Source organism: Dendropsophus ebraccatus, chromosome 7 (assembly GCF_027789765.1).
Source record: "Dendropsophus ebraccatus isolate aDenEbr1 chromosome 7, aDenEbr1.pat, whole genome shotgun sequence".
NCBI classification, from domain to species: Eukaryota; Metazoa; Chordata; class Amphibia; order Anura; family Hylidae; genus Dendropsophus; species Dendropsophus ebraccatus.
Genome location: NC_091460.1, coordinates 115,403,613 through 115,426,929, shown reverse-complemented (window position 1 = coordinate 115,426,929; position 23,317 = coordinate 115,403,613). Strand labels below are relative to the sequence as shown.

The 23,317-nt window shown below is 42.9% G+C and overlaps 1 protein-coding gene across 2 annotated transcripts in view; it reads left to right on the top strand.

The window, feature by feature from the left end:
- The window catches only part of SDAD1 (SDA1 domain containing 1), a 35,511-nt gene that overhangs the window by 5,758 nt on the left and 6,436 nt on the right, over nucleotides 1–23,317 (top strand). Inside the window, exons 1-18 of one of the 2 annotated variants that reach the window (XM_069976741.1) lie at nucleotides 140–415; nucleotides 2,316–2,420; nucleotides 2,724–2,822; nucleotides 5,214–5,324; nucleotides 6,253–6,324; nucleotides 6,412–6,512; nucleotides 7,441–7,498; nucleotides 8,275–8,346; nucleotides 8,425–8,526; nucleotides 8,946–9,015; nucleotides 9,752–9,855; nucleotides 11,138–11,195; nucleotides 11,898–11,956; nucleotides 15,036–15,112; nucleotides 19,655–19,752; nucleotides 20,938–21,014; nucleotides 21,422–21,551; nucleotides 21,639–21,730. In XM_069976741.1, coding sequence (XP_069832842.1) covers nucleotides 326–415; nucleotides 2,316–2,420; nucleotides 2,724–2,822; nucleotides 5,214–5,324; nucleotides 6,253–6,324; nucleotides 6,412–6,512; nucleotides 7,441–7,498; nucleotides 8,275–8,346; nucleotides 8,425–8,526; nucleotides 8,946–9,015; nucleotides 9,752–9,855; nucleotides 11,138–11,195; nucleotides 11,898–11,956; nucleotides 15,036–15,112; nucleotides 19,655–19,752; nucleotides 20,938–21,014; nucleotides 21,422–21,551; nucleotides 21,639–21,730 — 1,575 coding nt within the window. In that variant the 5' untranslated portion in view covers nucleotides 140–325. Of the gene's footprint in view, nucleotides 1–139; nucleotides 416–2,315; nucleotides 2,421–2,723; nucleotides 2,823–5,213; nucleotides 5,325–6,252; nucleotides 6,325–6,411; nucleotides 6,513–7,440; nucleotides 7,499–8,274; nucleotides 8,347–8,424; nucleotides 8,527–8,945; nucleotides 9,016–9,751; nucleotides 9,856–11,137; nucleotides 11,196–11,897; nucleotides 11,957–15,035; nucleotides 15,113–19,654; nucleotides 19,753–20,937; nucleotides 21,015–21,421; nucleotides 21,552–21,638; nucleotides 21,731–23,317 lie in introns of those variants that run through there. The other variant, XM_069976742.1, reaches the window with a different exon arrangement.

Sequence of the window (23,317 nt, the reverse complement as noted above, 5' to 3'; positions counted from 1 at the left end):
TCACCCAGTGACATCATGCTCATGAACATGCCCCACCACATGCACGCTTACCAAATAAAACGCTGTAATATCCCGTGAAAACACTAGATGGCGCTCTGTTCCACATTTGATGACTTGTAGCTTTGTCCCTTTTGAGCTACCGTCCTGACGTCACGCGTGGCTCTGACGGACATGAGGATTCAACATGGTGGCCTCCAAGTGTGTACACACGTGTGCTAGTTACTGAAAGCGATTGCTTAGCAGCTTGTATAGAGAATACGGTACCGTAGGGGAGATCGGTAGTGCCTGCCGTCTGGTTTGACAGGTCTTTCGCGGAGCCGCCATCATGTCCGGGAGAAATAACAACAAACTGCCCAACAACCTGCCGCAGCTGCAGAACCTGATCAAGAGGGACCCGACCTCATACACGGAGGAGGTAACACCCGGTGCAACGAGTGCCAGTGTCTGTGTATTGGGGCATACCACAGGGGTACAGGGCAAGGGTGTCACACCTATCGCCCTACAGCTGTTGTAGAACTACAATTCCCATCATGCCTGGACAGCCAGAGCTTTCACTTTAGCTGTTAAGGCATGATGGGAATTGTAGTTTTTCAACAGCTGGAAGGCTATCGGTGTGACACTCCTGGTATAGGGTATTCCTAGCTAGAATTGGCTCTTATGTAGAGTTATCTGAGATTCCCCTATTGTGACGCTCCTCCTTGTTGTTGATGCAGAGTTATGGTCACTATTTGGTCACTATTTCCCCTATTTAGGGGTAGGCTCTGTTCACACTGTATGTGCAGTGTCTGTCAGATGTCTATGTTGGGGGACTTCCAATGTGTGTATATATAGCATACACAAATGCATCTGTAATACACACGCTGTATACATTTATTAAGCTGGATGCCCCCCCTATAAAATGGCGCAGACACTATTCTGACCAAGATATTAAAGGAAACCACCAAAATAGCAGGTGAAGTGACACTCCTAAGGTGATGGAGTCTTTGGATATCTTTGCCTTATGTGTTGGGAGAATTGGCACATACAGCAAATGTTACAGTGTGTCGGTAGCCTTATTGTGAGCGTGCCTGACCTCCCCTCTTCCTGGTCCTGCACAGTTACTGGCACACTGCATGTAAACAGGAAGTCCAACAGCATCCAGATGTCAACTTCAACATTTATTGAAAGCCAAGCTTACATAGAATATGACGTTTAGACCCCCACTGGGGTCTTTGTCAGGTATGGCTTACATAGAGGTTCTTTTCTGGATGCTGTTGGACCTCCTGTTTACAAGTTAGGCTGGGTTCACACTACGTTTTTGCAATCCGTTTTTTGCAAAAAATGCCTGAAAAACTGATTGCAAAAATGTAGTGTGAACCCAGCCTTATATAAGCCCTTCTGGGGGATTCTATCAGGGCTGTATTAACAGCTGCTGCTGCCCTAGGCACTAAACTTGAAGACACCCCATCTTCACGCACCTATTGGCGGTACCAGACCTGACCAATAGCACCATACCCCCCACCCCCCTGGAAAAGACACTAGATTTACTGGCAAGTCTGAATGGGAGGAGGGAAACTAAAAAAATAAAAACAAAAAAAATTAGTTTTTTCTGTCACCCTGCTCCCTGGTGCTGCCCCCCTGCAAGGTGCTGCCCTAGGCACCGGACCACGGGTGCCTAGTGGTAAATACGGCCCTGGATTCTAGGCTCTCTAGCGTGCATCCTAAGGGCCCTATTCCACCAGACGATTATCGTTCAGATTATCGTTAAATCTAAACGATAATCGTTCGGTTGAAATGCAGTTAACGATTAACGACTGAATGAGAAATCGTTGATCGCTTTATAAGACCTGAGTGAACGTTAATTGAGTAAACGTTTTCAGGTCTTTCGCAATAGCGGTCGTTTGAGATCGTTAACGATTATGCAAACGATAATCGTCCGGTGGAATAGGGCCCTAACACATCTACCTACCAGGGTCTATTGGTGCTGCTGACCTCACCTATTGTTTGAATTCTCATGTATTTAAAAAAAAAAAAGTGATTGTATTCCTTATTGTGCGTTTTACTGTATACCATGAATGCAGGAGCACACGTGTAAAAGGACACAGCGCTGTGAAGTCTGTGGCAACATAGGGCTTAGATCGGTTGGGGTCTGGGCGTTTCGACCACCGCTAGTTAAGAGTCGGGAGAAGCACGCACATGCATCTGTGACATGTCGAAAGTTTTTAAAAAATGACTAGGACATTAAGAAAATTTCTAAATGGGTGTCATCTTTGTTACAGTGGCAGCATGTGGTTTGATACCATGATAAAATACTAAGGTTTGGTTGTTTTCTGAAGTTCTTACAGCAGTACAAACACTATCAGTCCATCATTGAGGTCTTCAAGCTGCAGCCTGACCGACCTAACAAAGACTTGGCCACCCTTGTGATGTTTATGGCACAGGTAAGTTACTTTATCACTTTACTTGTTTGAGTTATCACATTACTTTATGAGTTATCACTTCATGAATTTGTTTTATTTTAGGATCTTTGTCGTAAGTATTTTGGTGTTCTCTGTTACAGTCATACATGGACACCCGGGGTATTACTATACCAAATGAATTTCACTAAATGGTTCTTTGCTCATCTAAAGCTTGGTCCATTAGAGCTGTGGTGTGTGGGGTTGTAGTGTTGAGGCTATAAGACACATTGTACCCAGTGAATCTGGCCTTGATGTAACACTTTTTGTATTTCTTTGCTTCTTCAGACTGCCCACTGCTATCCGCAGCATCTTCAGGATTTCCCACAGCAGCTGAAGTCAATCCTGTCTTCACAGCATACAGTTATGGATCCAGATCTCAGAATGGTAATTATCATCTTACTAATAATTCCTTTATTTATATAACACTAAGTTATTACGCAGCACATTACATCACCCACATTGGTCCCTGTCTATATTAGGGGTCTAAATTAACCTATTGGTGCTCATTTACGATTATCGTTTAGCAGGGACTGCATGGACATCATTAACGACATCCGTACAGCCCTTGCGCCATAGCTTCTCTGAACTGACAGGCCGCTCAATCAATCGCTGGCTGCGCTGGTCCTATCCAGTGATTGGCTGAGCGGCCTCTCAGCTCAGAGAAGCTGCATCACGCGTTGCTGGAATGAGACCAGGAGTGTGGAGAGGTAATGTATAAACAGTTTATTTAATTGTCAGCTGTCGGCGGCTGATGATTTTAGGTCTGAACCTTAAGAAATCGTTGTCTCTACTACACTTAGGAATAATCTGCCTTATTTGGCCGATTATCGCTCTGTGTAATAGGGCCCTATGTTTTGGATGTGGGAAGAAACCATCATAAACATAGGGAGAACATATAACCTCCTTGCACAGATGTTGCCCTTGGTGGGGGTTGTAAACCCTGGACCTGAGCAGTGAAAGTAAGCCGTGCTAACTACTCAGCCACACTCCTGTTATTGAAGGGGTTTTCCGTCCACCGGCAGGTGGCCGGCGCCCAGTATAAGTTGTTCTGTGATCAAAAACTATAGATCATAGTGCACTGACATATCCCAGAAGACAAAAAGAAATATAGGGGTACAGGGCATTTATAAGCATGTTTATTTCTCAAGTTTAAATGGTTTTAAAGTAAGAAAATTAAACAATAGCTATATAAATTGAGTATCGTAAGTATACTGACCTGCAGAATACAGATAACATCAGTTTTATCGTAAAGTGCACTGTTTAACCACCAATGCAGATTTCTTGTTTTTTTTTTACCCGCAAATATATATATTTTTTGTATTTCTGTACGTTTTATGAAAATTAAAGGTGTCAATGTAATATACAATGGGTCCCACACAAAAAGTCTTTATATGGCTCTCTTTTTGAAAATTTACTGTGTTAATCCTTATTAAAGGAGAACTCCGGATAAGAAAAACTTGTTTTCTATTAAAAGTACGTTAAAAATTATATAGATGTGTCTATACAATGTATTACTGTATCTGTACGGTTCTGCCACACTGGTAGCTGATAGAAATCCAGGAAGTGAAAAAAAATGGCCTCTGTGTCAATCCACATTGTCTCCTGCTCCTTCTGCTCTCCCACCTTAGGAGACAAATATTCCATGTCTCTCTCACATTGTGTCTGCTAGTCTCAGTCTGCTTGTCTCAGCAGGTGTTTCAACTTTCGCTGATTGTGCAAAAGTCTACAGAGAAATTAGGGCTGTGTTCACACATGTTGGAGTGTCATTGCAGTACTGCAGCGTATTCACAAAAATGATGCAGTAACACAAATAGATAATGCTAAACAGCAGAGAGGATCAGAGCCGGCACTGCCAATCCCATCTGCACAAAAAACAAGGCACAAACAGTATATCCCATGTAAGACAATATGGGATCATTTCCTCATTGTGGGAATCAACTTCAAAGATAAAAGATGCTTGATCATAATATGTGCGTGGAGATGAAAAAAAAAAATTAAATTAAATTTAAAAAGTTCTTTGCTTTATTCCAAAATCAGCATTACAGGTAGAGAATACAGCGCTGTGCGAGTGGGACCACAATGAAATGATAAAGTACTGCAAATAATTCAGTAACACAATGAAACTGCAATGTGTGAACACAGCCTAGATGTTCTGCAACAGATTTGGGCGGGAATGGGCAAGGTGGGGGACTGTGATGGAATAGCTGAGGGAAAGCATTGCATTCTGGAACCTGTAGTACTGAGTACATCTGCTCAACCAGGAAATACAGAAACACAAAACAGAACAAAACCTCCCAAAACAAATGGATTTCTGGTAGTTTCAAAGCTGGGATAGATAGGTAAGTATTGTTATATGCTTCTGCAGAAGTTTCATTTTTTTTAACCTCTACCCAGAGTTCCCCTTTAATCCTCCATGTGTCTGCATTGTTTTGATAACCTGCTTCCCTTGGTTACAGTCATTAAGTTGGGCCAGACATGCTCAATTTAATTTCCTGGAAGTATTGGCTTTTGGTCTCCACTGAGTCTGCTGCAAGGAGGATTGTGGGAAGGTGTGTGCATGGTTGCATGGTAATAGCAGGGTCACAGTTGAATTAGATCCATGGGGGAGAAAAGCAGTAGAGGGATATACTAGCGGCATATTGTTTTCCTTTGTATACATGTATGTGGAACACATCTGATCCCACCAACTTTGCTTCATACTACAATCCCTTTAATGTTGCAGATATGAGTGCAGTCATTTTTTATGTGTTGGCTCATTTTCCTTTTGTCTTCCAGACTTTATGCAAAGCTCTAGTCCTGCTTAGAAACAAGGACCTAATAAGCCCTTCAGTTCTTCTGGAACTTTTCTTTGAACTCTTGAGATGTCAAGATAAACTTCTAAGGAAGGTAATTACATTTTCAGCTATGATATAAATTCTTCAGTACAGACGGATGAGTGTGTCTAACTTGGTCCTTGAAATGGCTTATCCATCTATTACAAATATCAGCTCAGTGGGAGTCCAACCCCACGGCCATCAACTGTATGGAGAAGCCACTGCGCTTGTGTGAATGCCACTTTCTCCTCTGGCGCTCATCCTTGCTCATGCCATACATTTGGTAGCAGTGGTCACGGACTCTGCGACGAATCCTGCCTGCTATCTGTTTGAATGGGAGGGCTCACATGCCTCTCCGCTCAAAGAATTGACATGTCCGAGTAGGGGGGTTACGCACAAAATTTTGGTGCCGATTCCATAGTGTGAACAGGCCCTTATGGGGACATTAGGCAGAGGCACATCGTGCCCTTATTATAGCATGCTGTGTGCCATTGCTAAAACACATAGGGGGAGACTTATCAAACTGGTGTAAAGTAGAATTGTCTTAGTTGCCCCTAGCAACCAATCAGATTCCACCTTTCATTTTTCAAAGCACTTGTGAGGAATGAAAGGTGGAATCTGATTGGTTGCTAGGGGCAGCTGAGACAATTCTACTTTACACCAGTTTGATAAATTTCCCCCTTTTTTCGTAAAATATGCTCACCACAGCGCCATATTAAAGGCACTATGTGCCTCTGCTTGACGCCCCCTGTAAGGATCCGTCAGCAAGTTAGGATGTCCTAACTTGCTGATAAATTCCCTTTTAAGACATGTCATTTCATTGATGTGGTTTCTGAACAGAAATCTGCCGCTAATCCGCATCTAATTAAGTGCGTTTCTGATTGGATTTTCTATGAAATTCTGTGTCAGATTATGTAAAAATGTAACCTGTTTTAAGTAGGAGTAAACTAATAAAATCTTTGAGGGTGGCCTGTAATCTCTGTAACCCATTTTCTTTATAGACTTTATACACTCACATTGTGACAGACATCAAAAATATAAATGCGAAACATAAGAACAACAAGGTGAACACAGTAAGTACAATCTCCAATGTATTTTATTGGGTTAGGAAATACCCTGAAATGAATGGCGTCAGATAGTAACATTCTCGTGTTTTATAGACTCTACAGAACTTTATGTATACAATGCTCCGAGACAGCAATTCAGTCGCAGCTAAGATGTCATTGGATGTCATGATAGAGCTGTACAGAAGGAATATCTGGTGAGTAAAAAAAAAAAAAGTGTGTGTTTCCATGTTGTAATAGAATTATTTTTGATCATACGTACATGGTAAAATTAAAACAAATGTACCATTATGAATAGTGACATTTTCATTCCCCCACTACCTTGTGGGTGCCGATGCAGAGATCCCAGTGGCGTGGTCCATTTTTCAAAGCGCTGTCAGGTTCCCACACTCGGAGCTATTTTCTTCTTGGGCACCAGCCTGCTCTATGCACTGGAGGTGGGCCCGGCACCCCCCAGTGTAACATTATCCCTTCACCTCGGTACTGCACCTCCATTTGAATCAAGCAGGACCGCTTCACCGAGGGAGGAGGATAATGTTACTCTGGGGGTGCCAGGCAGAGCGCGCCAGTGCACAAGAAGAGAATGAGGCTGAGTTTGGGAGCTTAGTGGCGATTTGAAAAAAAGGACACTGCCATTGGGATCCCTGTGTTGGCATCCACAAAAATCCACAAGAAAGACTTGAGATTTTTTAATAAAAGTAAATTACAAATTACTAGTTGATTTGAGAGAACTTTTTGGGGTGAACCACCCCTTTTAAGCTCTTTTAGCTTAGTGTAGTGCTTGCTTCAGTTCTGACCTGTTATGTTTGCAGGACATGTCAAAAAGTACTTCAAATGCCAATAATGCTTTAAGTATACACAATAGCCATTCCTAGCAGTCTCTGGGTAATGCACGATAGATCTTCCAGAGCTATTGGTGCTCATTGTAACCTTATAACGTACTTGAACATACTTGACTGCTGCTCATGTATTGTCTATAGGAATGCCAAAGGTAACTAGACACTGTCCATGGCACTAAATACTTTTAATAATGATTCATTTTTTTAATCTCAATTTACTTAATATTTAACTTTTTTATTATAAGTGCTGTTTATGTTGTTAACTAACTCTGACTTTTTGCCACAGGAATGATGCTAAAACAGTGAATGTAATAACAACTGCCTGTTTTTCAAAAGTCACCAAGGTAAGTTCAAAAACCTCAAGCAACCACCATAAATGGGAGGTATGGACAGAATTTAGTCGTTGACGAATACCATAATTTCACAAGTTCACAAACTTAAAGGAGAATTACGGCGAAAACTTTTATTACTGTATTGTATTGCCCCCCAAAAGTTATACAAATGACCAATATACACTTATTATGGGAAAATGCACATAAAGTGCTTTTTTCCCTGCACTTAACTACTGCATCAAGGCTTCACTTCCTGGATAACATGGTGATGTCACAACCCAACTCCCAGAGCTGTGTGGGCTGTGGCTGCTGGAGAGGATGATGGCAGAGGGATGCTCAGTGTCCCTCCAGTGCCCTGTGTCCCTCAGTGTCCCCCTGCCATCATCCTCTCCAGCAGCCACGGCCCGCACAGCTCTTGGAGTCGGGTCATGACATCACCATTATCCAGGAAGTGACATCATCATGTTATCCAGGAAGTGAAGCCTTGATGCTATAGTAAGTGCAGGGAAAAAAGCACTTTCTGCATTTCCCGTAATATGTATATTGGGGGATTTGTATAACTTTTGGGGGGGGGGGGCAATACAATACTTTAATAAAATTTTTTGCTGGACTTCTCCTTTAAAAAGATTAATTAATGGTGCGTTCACACCTACAGGATCTGCAGCAGATTTCATTTAAATAACTAAACACAGCATCAAATCTGCTGCAGATCCTGTAGGTGTGAACGCACCCTTAGAGAAATAAATCTGGCTGATACAGTCTGTTAACTCATTTTGATTTCTTCCCAGATCCTGGTTGCTGCCTTACAATTCTTCCTAGGAAAGGATGCTGAAAAGAAAGACAGTGACTCGGAATCTGAGGTTAGTCTTGTCAGGATAGAGATTTCAAGGCTGCACACTTGAATCCTGTTTAAATGTAACGCCCTTTTTCATTTAAAGGATGAAGGACCAACTGCAAGAGATTTAATGGTGCGGTACGCCACTGGGAAAAAGAATACAAAGAGCAAGAAGAAATTGGAGAAAGCCATGAAAGTCTTAAAGGTGCATATGGGTTAGATATTGGTGTCATTAGTTTTCTTTTTGTGTTCTATCTTATTTTTCTGATCAGTGAAATGTTTTGAGTTTCCACATAGGAGGATCCGTATGAAACACTAGTCAAGTAAATTTTCATGAAAAAATTAAGGTTTTCTACCGTGTCAAAACTGCCAGTAAAATATCAAATCATACTTTCACCTTAAAAGTACTTTTACACAGAGATTTAACTGACAGATTTTGAAGCCAAAGCCAGGAATGGATCCCAGACTTTCTTTTATGACCTGTTCCCTGTTTATGGTCTATTCCTGGCTTTGGCTTCAAAGATCTGTCAGATAAATCTCTGTGTGTAAATGCACCATTAGAAAGAGAGGGAATAACAAACATGGTAAACGCAGGTATTTATTCCTTTTTTATGATTTGCACAGAAACATAAAAAGAAGAAGAGGCCAGAAGTATTCAACTTTTCAGCAATTCATCTTGTGCATGATCCTCAAGGTAAATATACATTTCACTAATACTACTAATGTAATCAAAAATAATCTGTCTCTTGTTACATGTCATAATGTCATCTTGAACACCTATGTTCACACATTGTATGACACCGGCCGTTGCGTGATCCGGCTGGTGTCAGATAAGATCATACCGGCCAGTACTGCAGTACCGGCCAAATGATCTTTAGCGCCGATGAGTTTTGATGTGGGCGCATCAGAACTCTCCACTGCACACAATGGAGCGGGCGGTCGGAGCCATGCGCTTGATTGTGTGCACTGACAGGTTCTCTGTATCCGCTATTTAATGAGTAGCGGCCGCAGAAATCTGTAATGCCAACGTAACATATTTTTTCGTATTCGTGTAGTTGGCAACAACAGCCGTACTTTTACGGAAATATAGGTTGTGTGAACATGGCCTTAAGTTGTCAGTTCGGTAATGTAACGCTCTGGCTGTTCAAGAGCTCGCTGCATCACACCGAATTATGTCAGAGAAAAAATGCCACAAAAAAAAGCCACATAAGTATGGCAATTCATAAAATTCTACCGACACACAGCTAGCATCTGGCTGCAGCATTTTGGCCAAAACCTCATGGCGTTTTTTTTTTGGGGGGGGGGGGAGGGGGGGTGGTTTGCAAAAAGCATTACACCAGCCTAAAGAGAATTTTTAGAGCAAAATGATGAATTGGGGAAAAACAAACTTAAAGCTCTTTATATTTATATGCATTTTCCATATCCTTCAGAGTTTGCAGAAAAACTTTTAAAGGAATTGGAGAAATCCAAAGAACGGTTTGAAGTCAAGATGATGCTTATGGATCTAATCTCTAGGCTTGTAGGAATCCATGAAGTAAGTTTGGTATTTAATGTTTTCCTAATTATTTTGGTTGGTTGGTTTGTCTGATTGATTTGTAAAAATCTAAACAATGACATTTTTCCAAGAATGAAGAATTTGGATGGTTTTACAAAATTTTGTCCCGCCCATCATACTCTTGAGACAATTATAGTACAGAACTCTTGCAGTTAGCCCTTTGATGGTTATGCTCATATGTGGCATATCTGATGTCTATTTTTACTCATTTATGTTCAGCGTTAGTAAAAATTTCAGAATTTTTCTCTGCCCCTTTACATGAATAACTCTGAACGTCCATCTACCGGAAGTTTCATAGGCTCCAGTTATAACGCAGATCGCTTATATTAAAGTTTATAGCAGAGAAGAAGGGACAGAGCGTGTCTGCCCCTTTGTTCTAGTGATCGTGAGGGTCTCAGCACCTGGACCCCGACCAATGCAAACTTATGACATGTCAGAAGTTTTTTAATTGATAGTTAATATTTAAAGTGTCACTGTTATAACTGTCATTCGTACAAAAGTTCACATGAAAAATCTCAGTGTGTTAATACAATAGCAGAACAACATTGAGTTAATTTAGATTATCACAATTAATGAATGGAGAACACTGATTCTTTTTAACTTGGGTCATCAGGACTTATGGTGTTTTTTTTTTTTTTTTTTTGTTTTGTTTTTTTGCTATTGAGTCTTTGCCATCTACCCTCATAACTTTCCTTCATCAGCTATCTATGGGAATCCTCATAGAAAACCTCTCCTGCTCTGGACAGTTCCTGTCTCGGCCAGAGATGTCAGCAGAGAGCAAAAATGAAAATGAAACATGAAAATGAAAATGAAACATTTCCTGAAGTAAATACAGTAGCTGATAATTATAGGAAGACTTGAGATTTTTTCATAGAAGTAAATTACAAATCTATACAACTGTCTGACGCCAGTTGATTTGAAAGAGTTTTGCACGCTTTTTTTTTTTTTTTTGCTTTGTCTTGTGAACTGAGACTTTTTGTAACTCTCATCACTGTTGAACTTACAAACTGATTTCTGCGTCTTGTTAATAATTTATTAGTCCAGGACACCCTGCTCCGTATATTGGCAGATACAGGTCATATTGGGGTGAAGTTATTATTTGTGGGGTATCCAGTATCTCAAAAACAAGACCCCATTCAGCAGCTCTAGCGCCATTTTTGTATTAAGCATCACCAAAATGGTAAAAAAAAAAATAACTAAAAAAAAAAGTAAAGATGTGTACATGTAGCATATACTTATTATAATCATTACTTTCTTACAGCTTTTTCTTTTTAACTTCTACCCATTTATACAAAGATTTCTGCAGCCACACCAAAGAGGTAAGCTTCCGTGGTTTATTTTCAGATACAGCCCTGCAGGTAGTAAAGTTTGACCATATCTAAGCATTGAGCATATATAATGCTAATTGCTTAAAGTATGAGGCTGCATCCACATGTTCTGTGTTAAGCATTGGACACTGACGTGGAAAGCCTGTAACAGACTCTTCCCCGCCCGGACAATATCTGTAATTAGATGCTGGGAGTGGGGGAACTGTACAGTTATGCGCCACACTGTAATGACAGAGCCGCACAGCTGCTTCATTACAGCGCGGCGCATATCTGTACAGTTCCCCCGCTCCCAGCATCTTATCACAGATGCTGCCCGGGTGGGGTGGGGGGGGGGTTGAAGAGTCCGTTACAGGCATTCCACGTCCGTGTTCCAGGAGCTGTTATTGCTTCTTTGTATGTTTTATATGTGCACTATTTGTCCCATAATGTCCTTCTACTTCAGAATATTGGACATTATAGTATGGACTTTTTGTTCTCCTTTTAGTTTTTTAATCAGAAACTTTATAAAAACATTAAAATATGGCATGTAATCCCTCCTTTACCCAGAAATCTTGTGATTTATTTATTATAAGAGAGAATTTGCCTGGGGATTTTTGCTACTTAGATTCTTAAATGTATACAGGCTCTATGTGCAGTACAGTAAGTAGGAATACATGACCTCACTTCTCTAATTACTTATTATCTGTTAATTAGAGGTAACCAAGATTCTCTTGTTTGCTGCCCAAGCTACTCATCACCTGGTACCTCCAGAGGTAAGTTTTGAATGGTGTATATATTTTTTAGTACAACATGCTTATTCCAATGTATTTAGTAAAGAAAATCCCAGTTCTGAGAAAAAAAATATTCCAACTAATCACTTCATACTTCCTACCGGTTGTTTTATGCGGCTTGATCCACAGATTGATTAGAAAAACATAGCTGCTTGGTTCCAAAAACTGCACCATACATGTCCCCAGGTTGTGTGTGGTATTACAACTCGCCGCTGTTTGTAGATAGAATCAGCTAGGCTTTGTTGTTGTTGTGGTTTTTGTTTTTTTCTGAAACACTGCAATATTTCAGGGAGCTTGAAACAACTGACAGGCAAAGAAAAAAAATTCCACAAATTTAGTGAAGTGCATAGAAGATTTATTAAATTTAAAGAAGTCCCCTGAAAGTTAAAAATCAGGGGATGCAGGAACATAATAAGAAAGTAAACTTACCTGTCCCCTTGCCCCCATAGCATTTTTGGTTGACATTTGGGTATGTCCGGTTCCCGGATCATGTTGCCACAACGTCACAGCCCTGCTGATTGATTGCCTACTCAGCTAGTCAGTGACTGCAGCGGTGTCCCACTGACTGACAGCGCTTCCACTGATTGGCTGAGCGGGCCAGGTATGTGACGTTTCAGCAGCTTGGGACTGCAGTAGGCTAGCGGCTGTCAGAAATTGGTACGGCAACAGTGGGGGGGGGGGTAACGGGTTTAGATAAGTATGCTTTATTTATTATGTTCCTGCATTCCCCGCTTGCCTGTGAGTTGTGGGTTTTATAATCCCTGCTTGATAAAAAAAAAAAAAAAAGTTGGAATGTTCCGCCCAACTCCGCCAGCTGGTTTGTGAATTTGTGAATTTTTGCTGGTATATGTCCTGCTTCTTTGATGGGTGGGCACCAAGGGTGGGGCAAGATGCAGAGCAGGTGTAAATCATGGAAAAAATCCACATGACAGCCAGAGACTCACTGGATTTATTGAGAGGTGTGGGTTGTTACATGTGTGATAAAACTATGAACAACAATGTATTTATATGTTGTTGAACACACCTTTTGGAGCTGGCCTCAGAATCATCTATGAGTGTAAACACTCATTGTTCACAGTGTATGTATGTGTGTGTGTATAATATATATATATATATATATATATATATATATATATATCAAACGATGGGAAGACGGCACTCCAATAGTGAATTAAATGCGTGATAATTTATTCACCCATACACGTAATGCGACGTTTCGACTCAAACATGAGTCTTTCTCAAGCAAGTACATAGTGTGATACATGTGGTATTTATACAGAGGGAGACACCCCCAAAGGGTATGTGTCTCAATCAGTGACATCATAGGTAAACAGTGTACATATTATGCAATAACATTTCATCAATATGGTGATGTGCACAAATTCATACATATCTATATGCAAACTTAGATATCGAATGCAGTGTGACTCCAATACATGTGTAAAAGTCTCTTCAAAGTCCATATAATCGTAAAATAAAACAAACATCCATCTTGTTAAGAGTTAATCTGGAGGTTGGACTACACTCACCGTCCGTGTTCCACCAATCCCACGACATTGTAGCCATGCTGCTTTCAGCTTGTAAACAAAAGAAGTACGCAACTCCGGATGTTGTGGAACCACCTGACCAAGTACGAGTCACATGATCTCATAAGCGGATAGCGCGCACGCGCACTCACATTCCGATTGTACGGGCGCCATCTTGGAGTAGGGAAAGAAACTCTAGGTGCCCAGATTACAAATCTGTGAGTAACGGAACCAACGACTAGTAGGGAAAGAGAGCATGCAATCGCCCCAAATCCCCCTGACCCCTGACTCTGCGTTCCAATGACATTATTTTGTAGAGACCTGAAGCTGCATTTACCCTAGAGAATGGTCGCCGGACGCCAAATATGACCTATGAGTACGATATAGAGTCTGAATGCCCATAAGAGTGAAGACTCACCATGGATGGGCTTGACTCTTACAATATGGCCGGATTTACCTGTTTATGACGATCTCGAAGGATTTGGGGCGATTGCATGCTCTCTTTCCCTACTAGTCGTTGGTTCCGTTACTCACAGATTTGTAATCTGGGCACCTAGAGTTTCTTTCCCTACTCCAAGATGGCGCCCGTACAATCGGAATGTGAGTGCGCGTGCGCGCTATCCGCTTATGAGATCATGTGACTTGTACTTGGTCAGGTGGTTCCACAACATCCGGAGTTGCGTACTTCTTTTGTTTACAAGCTGAAAGCAGCATGGCTACAATGTCGTGGGATTGGTGGAACACGGACGGTGAGTGTAGTCCAACCTCCAGATTAACTCTTAACAAGATGGATGTTTGTTTTATTTTACGATTATATGGACTTTGAAGAGACTTTTACATATGTATTGGAGTCACACTGCATTCGATATCTAAGTTTGCATATAGATATGTATGAATTTGTGCACATCACCATATTGATGAAATGTTATTGCATAATATGTACACTGTTTACCTATGATGTCACTGATTGAGACACATACCCTTTGGGGGTGTCTCCCTCTGTATAAATACCACATGTATCACACTATGTACTTGCTTGAGAAAGACTCATGTTTGAGTCGAAACGTCGCATTACGTGTATGGGTGAATAAATTATCACGCATTTAATTCACTATTGGAGTGCCATCTTCCCATCGTTTGTTACTTATGAAGTGGAGTCGGGGGTCGACTGCTTGAGTGACGTGCACCCATTGGCTTGAAGCCGCTTTTGACTGGAAGTCTGCACAGTGCCGTTCTACTACTATTTTCTATTTTATATATATATATATATATATATATATATATATATATATATATATATATGCAATTACGAATATTCTCAAAAAATATATATACTAACACAATTATGATTGTAATTACGATTGCATTAATGACTTTTCATAGCGATTTTATCTTCTCGTCCTTTAAAAGAAAAAAAAAATCACCACTTGTTCGCTAAACGAGCGATTTATCGGTTTGAGTAAAAGGACCCTTACTCTATCTGGAAATGATAGTAGTGACATTCTGTTTCTCATACCTGAGTTTTCTCATTTCAGATTGCTCACTCTTTGCTGATGACTATTGCTAATAACTTTGTTACTGATAGAAATTCAGGCGAAGTGATGACTGTTGGGTAAGTGATGAGCTGTAATCTTCATAGTGACGGCATCTTTACAGATAGATGATTGCACAAAGCTTTTAAGGGGCCTATTCAGCCGATTATCGCTCCGTGCAGGGGCGTAGCTAGGGGTTCAGCCTAGGGGGGGCGAGTGAGGCTGAGTGGGCCCCCAACCAACGTTACCCATAGGGAACCCCAGCAGGTGACAAGGATTTTTTTGAATAATAAAGGGAATATTCTTCTACATTTCTTATAGTGAATAAGGATACAGAGCCGTGTAAGAGGCTTCTACATCTGGAATATAGAACCATAAAAAAAGTAAAAGGGCTTAACATTAGAAAAATATAGCTGCCTTCTTCCACAGACAGCACCACTCTTGTCCTCAGTTTGATTCTCCTGGTGGCTGCAACCTGTGGGTGACAACCATCAGCCCTGAAGTTCCAGCAATACATCTGTCTACAGCGGCAGGTATCGGAGGATTGTACTACTGTACTACAACTCCCAGCATACCCTGAGGGCTGCAGACTGTCAACCTGGAGCCCCCCTTCCTCGACCAAGTGCATGCTACTGGTATATATATATGGTATTACCAATAATACCAGTATACAAGGGGGAAATATCGCCACAACCACTACCATCACCACCATATTGTTACTGACTAAATCCTCTATACTAAATCCAATAAAACACAGTACCAGATTACAAGTAACAAATAACACCACTACTTACCGACTAATACCAGCACATACCGACTAATACCAGCACATACCGACTAATACCAGCACATACCGACTAATACCAGCACATACCGACTAATACCAGCACATACCGACTAATACCACTACATACCGACTAATACCAGCACATACTGACTAACACCACTGCTGCAACTGAATAATCCACTGTACACAGAGCAATATCACCTCTTCAAGTCATTTAGCAGTAGCCCCAGCTCTACACAGGCTCTACACACCATATACATTACAGTGCAGATATATTTAGTGACTCACAGGTGACGTCTTCTCTGATCAGAGTTCTTCCCTTTTCATCTTCTTCTCCATCTGTCCTGGGCCGTTATGAGAACTTCTCCGAGCCACGAATCCACAGAATCTGCCAGACATACATATTAGGCTCCACACTCTGGCACCATCCTCATCTCTATACACACTGCACATCTGTATTGGCCCCTTTACACCCTTGTTTAGTGGGTAGGTTGACTCTTATAGATGGCTCCCCACTGTATTGCCCCCTTATAGATGCCCCCCCTGTATTACCCCCTTATAGATGGCTACCCCTGTATCCCCCCCCCCTTATAGATGGCTCCCCTCCCCTGTATCCCCCCCTTATAGATGGCTTCCCTCCCCTGTATCCCCCCTTATAGATGGCTCCTCCTGTATTCCCCCCTTATAGATGGCTCCTCCTGTATTCCCCCCTTATAGATGGCTCCCCCCCCCCCTGTATCCCCCCCTTATAGATGGCTTCCCTCCCCTGTATTCCCCCCTTATAGATGGCTTCCCTCCCCTGTATTCCCCCTTATAGATGGCTCCCCCCCTGTATCCCCCCCCTTATAGATGGCTCCCCTCCCCTGTATCCCTCCCTTATAGATGGCTCCCCTCCCCTGTATCCCTCCCTTATAGATGGCTCCCCCCTGTATCCCCCCTTATAGATGGCTTCCCTCCCCTGTATTCCCCCTTATAGATGGCTCTCCCCCTGTATCCCCCCCCTTATAGATGGCTTCCCTCCCCTGTATTCCCCCCTTATAGATGGCTTCCCCCCCCCTGCACTCCCCCCTTATAGATGGCTCCCCCCCTGTATTCCCCCTTATAGATGGCTCCCCCCTGTATTCCCCCCCTTATAGATGGCTTCCCTCCCCTGTATTCCCCCCTTATAGATGGCTTCCCTCCCCTGTATTCCCCCTTATAGATGGCTTCCCTCCCCTGTATTCCCCCTTATAGATGGCTCCCCCCCTGTATCCCCCCCCTTATAGATGGCTCCCCTCCCCTGTATCCCTCCCTTATAGATGGCTCCCCCCTGTATCCCCCCTTATAGATGGCTCCCCTCCCCTGTATTCCCCCTTATAGATGGATCCCCCCCCTTATAGATGGCTCCCCTCCCCTGTATCCCTCCCTTATAGATGGCTCCCCCCCTGTATCCCCCCTTATAGATGGCTCCCCTCCCCTGTATCCCTCCCTTATAGATGGCTCCCCCCCTGTATTCCCCCTTATAGATGGCTCCCCCCTGTATTCCCCCTTATAGATGGCTCCCCTCCCCTGTATCCCTCCCTTATAGATGGCTCCTCCCCTGTATCCCCCCCCCCCTTATAGATGGCTTCCCCCCCCTGCACTCCCCCCTTATAGATGGCTCCCCCCCTGTATTCCCCCTTATAGATGGCTCCCCCCTGTATTCCCCCTTATAGATGGCTCCCCCCTGTATTCCCCCCCTTATAGATGGCTTCCCTCCCCTGTATTCCCCCCTTATAGATGGCTTCCCTCCCCTGTATTCCCCCTTATAGATGGCTCCCCCCCTGTATCCCCCCCCTTATAGATGGCCCTTCCCCTGTATCCCCCCCCCCTTATAGATGGCTCCCCTCCCCTGTATCCCTCCCTTATAGATGGCTCCCCCCCTGTATCCCCCCTTATAGATGGCTCCCCTCCCCTGTATCCCTCCCTTATAGATGGCTTCCCCCCCCCTGCACTCCCCCCTTATAGATGGCTTCCCTCCCCTGTATTCCCCCTTATAGATGGCTCCCCCCCCTGTATCCCCCCCTTATAGATGGCTCCCCCCCCCCTGTATCCCCCCTTATAGTTTGCCCCCTGCACAGCAGATTAAAAAAAACAAACACACAACTCACCTAACAAGCGCTCCCCCGTCGCTGCTGTCCTCTCTTCTGCCCCCAGCTGATGCGTCCCTCCCTGGGGGATTCCCGGGCAGCGCACACATCCGGAAGCTGAGTGTGCGCCCAGGCCGGGACTTCCGGTACAGGAAGTCCCAGCGACGCGCACTAAGGTTCCTGATACGTGCGCTCCCTGGGAATCCCCCAGGGAGCGACGCATCAGACAGGGGCAAGATTGCCTCTTGCGGCCGCAAGCAAGACCGTGCTTGCGGTCGCAAGAGAGGCATAAAGGAGGGGGTGGGCTCGGCGGTTCGGGGGGCTTGTGCCGATGCGGAGCGCAGCCTCTTGTGGCTGGAGGCATAACGCTGCCTCCGGCCACAAGAATGATTGACACAGCCAGGAGCCAATGGCTCCTGATGCTGTGTCAATCACATCCTGGCCCAGTCGGAACTGTATGCGCTCATTAGGAGTGCGAGCGCATACAGTTCCGGCCACTACTGACGTGTTAATGCTGTCTGCAAAAGCAATAGCTTTTGCAGACAGCATTAACTGTCTAAGACCTCAGTGGGCCCCTGTCTGAGTGGGCCCGGGGGCGACCGCCCCCCTTGCCCCCCACCAAATTTCGCTACTGGCTCCGTGGAATAGAAAAAACGATCAGCCGATCGTGTCATCAGCTGATTGTTCATTTAGGTGCAAACCTAAAATCATCGGTCACCACCCACGCATCGCTACCGTGGAATAGCGGCGTGCGGCGGGCGACCGACTATTTAAAAACGTCATACTTTACCTATCCAGGCTGCAGGTCTTCTCCTGCGCTCCTTCTCCCAGTCCCGCGCGCAGCAGCAGCTTCATAGGGACCTGTCTGAGCTGACAGACCGCTCAGCTAATCCCTGTCCAGAACCTCTGCGGCCAGTGATTGGCTGAGCGGTTTGTCACTTCAGACAGGCCGCTCCGAAGCTGCTGCTGCGCGCAGGACTGGGAGAAGGAGCACAGAAGACCTGCAGCCTGGATAAGTAAAGTACAATGTTTAAACAAGGGCAGCAAGGACATCGGTAAATATGTCCCTGCAGCCCTGGCTAAACGATTATCGGGCTGTGGAATAGGCCCAGTAAACGAGCGCCGATCTAGCAGATCGGCGCTCGTTTACATTGTTGATCGGGCCCTGCTCGGCCCGTGGAATAGGACCCTATCTCTATCCCCTTGGAACAGTTTTCTCTATCCCCTTGGAACAGTTTCACTTGTACATTGAGAATAACAAAGCTTGTATTAGTTCACATGCAGTGCACAGAGCTTTACACAAGTTGCGTTGTTTTAAGGGGAGACGGACTAAATTACAGCATCCATAGAAGCAGACCCCAGTCTTCTGGTAGAATTCATACAGCAAAACTTTCCATATTTATATTGTATTTGATTAGTTGAAGGTGAACTTGTCTACTTTAAACACACTGCTCTTAAATTGTAATTGTACATGGGTTACTGCTACATTGTTCCTTTTTGTTTGTCAGTCTTGACTGATCATTGAGACATGAAACATTTTGGCTGGAGTCTGCCTTTTTGTGGGGCACGGCCAAATCACTGCCATAGTTTGTTTGGTTAGAAGAAATGTTGAAAGTTGTGTGTTTTGTTGTTTTTTTTTTTGTTTTTTTTTTTGGGGGGGGGGGGTTGTGCTTCACATGCTTTCCTGCTCTTGCTTGAATTATGTCCTCCATTCTTTTACTTTATAGAATAAACGCCATAAAGGAGCTAACTGCAAGGTGTCCTTTGGCTATGAAGGAAGACCTTTTACAGGATCTTTCACAGTATAAGACTCACAAGGATAAAAGTAAGTAAGATTTGTAAAACTGTGCAGCGTTTTATCCATGAACCATAAGCATAATATACCCCGGGGGCACATAAGCAAACACTGACACTGACAATGGCACAGTTAAAAAAAGGAATTCCTGCCTAACCAGTAGGGATAGTCACTCTAGGAGATAGCTGTACTGCTTTAGTTGAATTTGCTTGGGTTCTGTAAAAAGCTGTATAGTTGGCCCCCTACAGTCACCAGTCCATTGGACTACAGACCTCTTTAACAGCACTTCCACAGTAAGGAGGGGTTTTGGGGGGCGACAGCCAAGCATATACAACTCTTTGGAAGATGCCAGAAATACTATATAGTAACATGGTTAATAGGGTTGAAAGAAAACTAGAGTCCATCAAGTTCAACCTACAGAAACCCTGTTGTGTTGATCCAGGGAAAGGCAAGAACCCTTATGAGGCAGATGACAATTTCCCCATTACAGGGAGAAAATTCCTTCCCAACTCCAATGGCAATCAGAATCATCCCTGGATTAATGTATCACCAAATCTAATGCCCATAACCTATAATACATTTTTTAAGAAAAGCATCCAGGCCTCCCTTGAACTTAATGAATCAGCCATGACAACGTCATGTGGCAGAGAGTTCCACAGTCTCACTGCTCTTACAGTAAAGAATCCACGTCTGTGCTGATGGTGATACGTTCTTTCCTCTAGACATAAAGGATGCCCCCTTGTCTTGGTTACAGGCCTAGGTGTAATGGGATCACTACAAAGATCTCTGTACTGTCCATTCATACATTGAGATTAGATCACCTCTAAGGAGTCTTTATTCTAAACTAATTAGCCCCAACCTGTCCTGGTACTGTAACCTACCCATTCCCTTAATGACCTTGGATACCCTCCTCTGCACCCGCATTAGTTCAGCCATGTCCTTCTTATATACAGATGCCCGGTGATGTACACAACTTTCCATATGTGGTCTGACCAGTGATTTAAAGAGGCAAAACTGTGTTATCTTTGGCATTTATACATTTTTTGATGCATCCCATTATTTTGTTAGCCTTGGCAGCTGCTGCCTGGCACTGATCACTAAAGTTAAGTTTACTGTCCACTGTTTAAAAAGCTATTTCAAGGAATTCATATATATACGTAAGAACTAAAAAAAAAACTAACTATTTCTAATTCTTTTTTCTTCTGTCTCAATTAGATGTCTCAATGTCTGCCAGAGCACTGATACAGCTCTTCCGTGCTTTAGACCCTCAAATGTTGCACAAGAAATTCAGGGTGGGTGTTATTTCTGCTTACATTACTAGTTATAATCCGTTTTCTGAGGGGATGACGTTCATTTGCATTTATTTTATAATTCTGGTATATGATTTGAAAAGGGTTTTCTCAGACACAACACTTACTACCTATTCACAGTTGGAACCCTCACTGTTCACAAGCTTTCGGGGTCTTTTATTTACCAATTGGATGGAGTGGCATTTGGGCATGTGCACTACTGCTTCATTTAAAGTATATGGGACTGAAAGATAGCAGAGTACTAGACAATACTATTGTTTTGCTTTTTCATTGAGTATTTTTACTGCTTATCTTTGTGTTTTGGTTTCGCCAGCTTGGAAAATGTAAAGTTTCTTTCTTGTTTAGTATATGTGGTGTTCTAATTGTAAGCAACCAATACGTTCTTACAGGGTAAACCAACAGAAGCATCTACAGAGGCAAAAATACACGCATATGGAGAGCTGGTTGCAACGGACTATATTCCCGGAGCTGAAGTGTTGGAAGTTGAAAATAAAGTGACAGAAGAGGCAAAAGAAGATGGTAACGGGAAGAAACAAAATGGCAGATGGTTGGGGAGTGACACCTCTGGCTGCAGATGTATTGATGTAGGATTTGTTCTGTTTTCAGATGGCTGGGAAAGTGCTAGCCTCAGTGATGATGATGAAGATGGGGAGTGGATTGACGTCCATCACTCTTCTGATGAGGAACAGCAGGAAGTTGTACGTTTTGACAAATCGTTTAACACTTCATTTATATTGATAACCTATTGCTTATTTATACTTCAGGAAAACACACAGAGCATAGTACAATTCACAAGTATGCATAAAACATATTGAAGGGGTTTTTACACTGATGGGGGGAGATTTATCAAACATGGTGTAAAGTGAAACTGGCTCAGTTGCCCCTCGCAACCAATCAGATTCCACCTTTCATTCCTCACAGAATCTTAAGAAAATGAAAAGTGGAATCTGACTGGTTGCTAGGGGCAACTGAGCCAGTTTCACTTTACACCATGTTTGATAAATCTCCCCCTTCATATCCCTATTACACATACAGTCCCCACCTACTTTTGGACCACCCTGTGTATATATATATATTCAACAACATGGAAGAATTTTAATCAGTCACTTAGTGTTTTATGAACGAGACAAAAGTAATATATGGCTATCAAGGGGATATAGTTAGGAGCCTGTCCAGATAGATTAACAGTAGTATAAAATTCTCATTCCCAATGTACTCATCTCCCCCTTTGCTCGGCACTCTAATCAGTGCTGCAGTTCTTTATTTTGTACCCTTCGAACCCCAGCCAATCTGCAGAAAGAATGAGCTGCTGTGCCTCTTCACTACAGTACCTAACACTTTAATGGAGCTCAGGCCATCATTGGTGATACTTGTCAAAGATTATACATGAATGCCCTAGCGGCCACTAATATAAGACCCCCAGATAACTACTATGTAAACCTAGCCTGGCTTCAGTGTAGTTGTTTTAAAATTATGTTACAAAAATCACTGTACATGGGTGGCAATGCATAATTCACAGCATGGAGACAAAAAAAAGTACTATAGCAGCTGTACCTAGTATTCTTGCCCAGTCAGGTAGCTGCATACTGTTATGGTTTGCCATGTCAGCTCCAGGACTAAAGGTTGTATTACAAGGCCCAGTGTTCCAGCTTTCTGTCTGTGTTCTTGCGGCAGGAGGGGCACCTATATGCTTTTTGTGCATTTTCTTTAGGGGATTGCTGGAGTTCCCCTTTAATAACTTGTTGCCCTTGGTTACGACCAGCTAAGGTGGGTCAGGCATGCTCAGTTCAACTGCAGTCTCCAGGAAATACTGCCAGTTGGTTTTCACTTAGCCTACAAGCAAGAATGATTGTAGGAAAGTGTCTACCCTGTTGCGTACCAACAGAACTGTCACTGTTAAGAGAGGAAAACCAGAACTGATCAGATCCATTGAGGAGAACAGAGAAAAAAAAAATATACACATTTGTACTGTGCGTGTGTGCACACATTTAATTTTTACCTAATCGGACAGCCCCTTTTAAGCATACCATTATTATTATTGTTGTTGTTATTAATGTTATTATAGTTTCTTATAGAACTTTGTGATTGCTAGTAGCTATCTGTACAAAGAATACTGCTGACTAGACTGTCTGCTGGACTCATAAGTAAAACTTTCTGGTGCCACAATCCATCAAACCTGAAGAAGTTATTGTATGTGTTCAGCCAAGTGTTATACAAATGGGTATTTTTTGTATACCAACAATGGGTATCGGTGACAAGTGTAATAAGAAAAAAAAAATCTATCA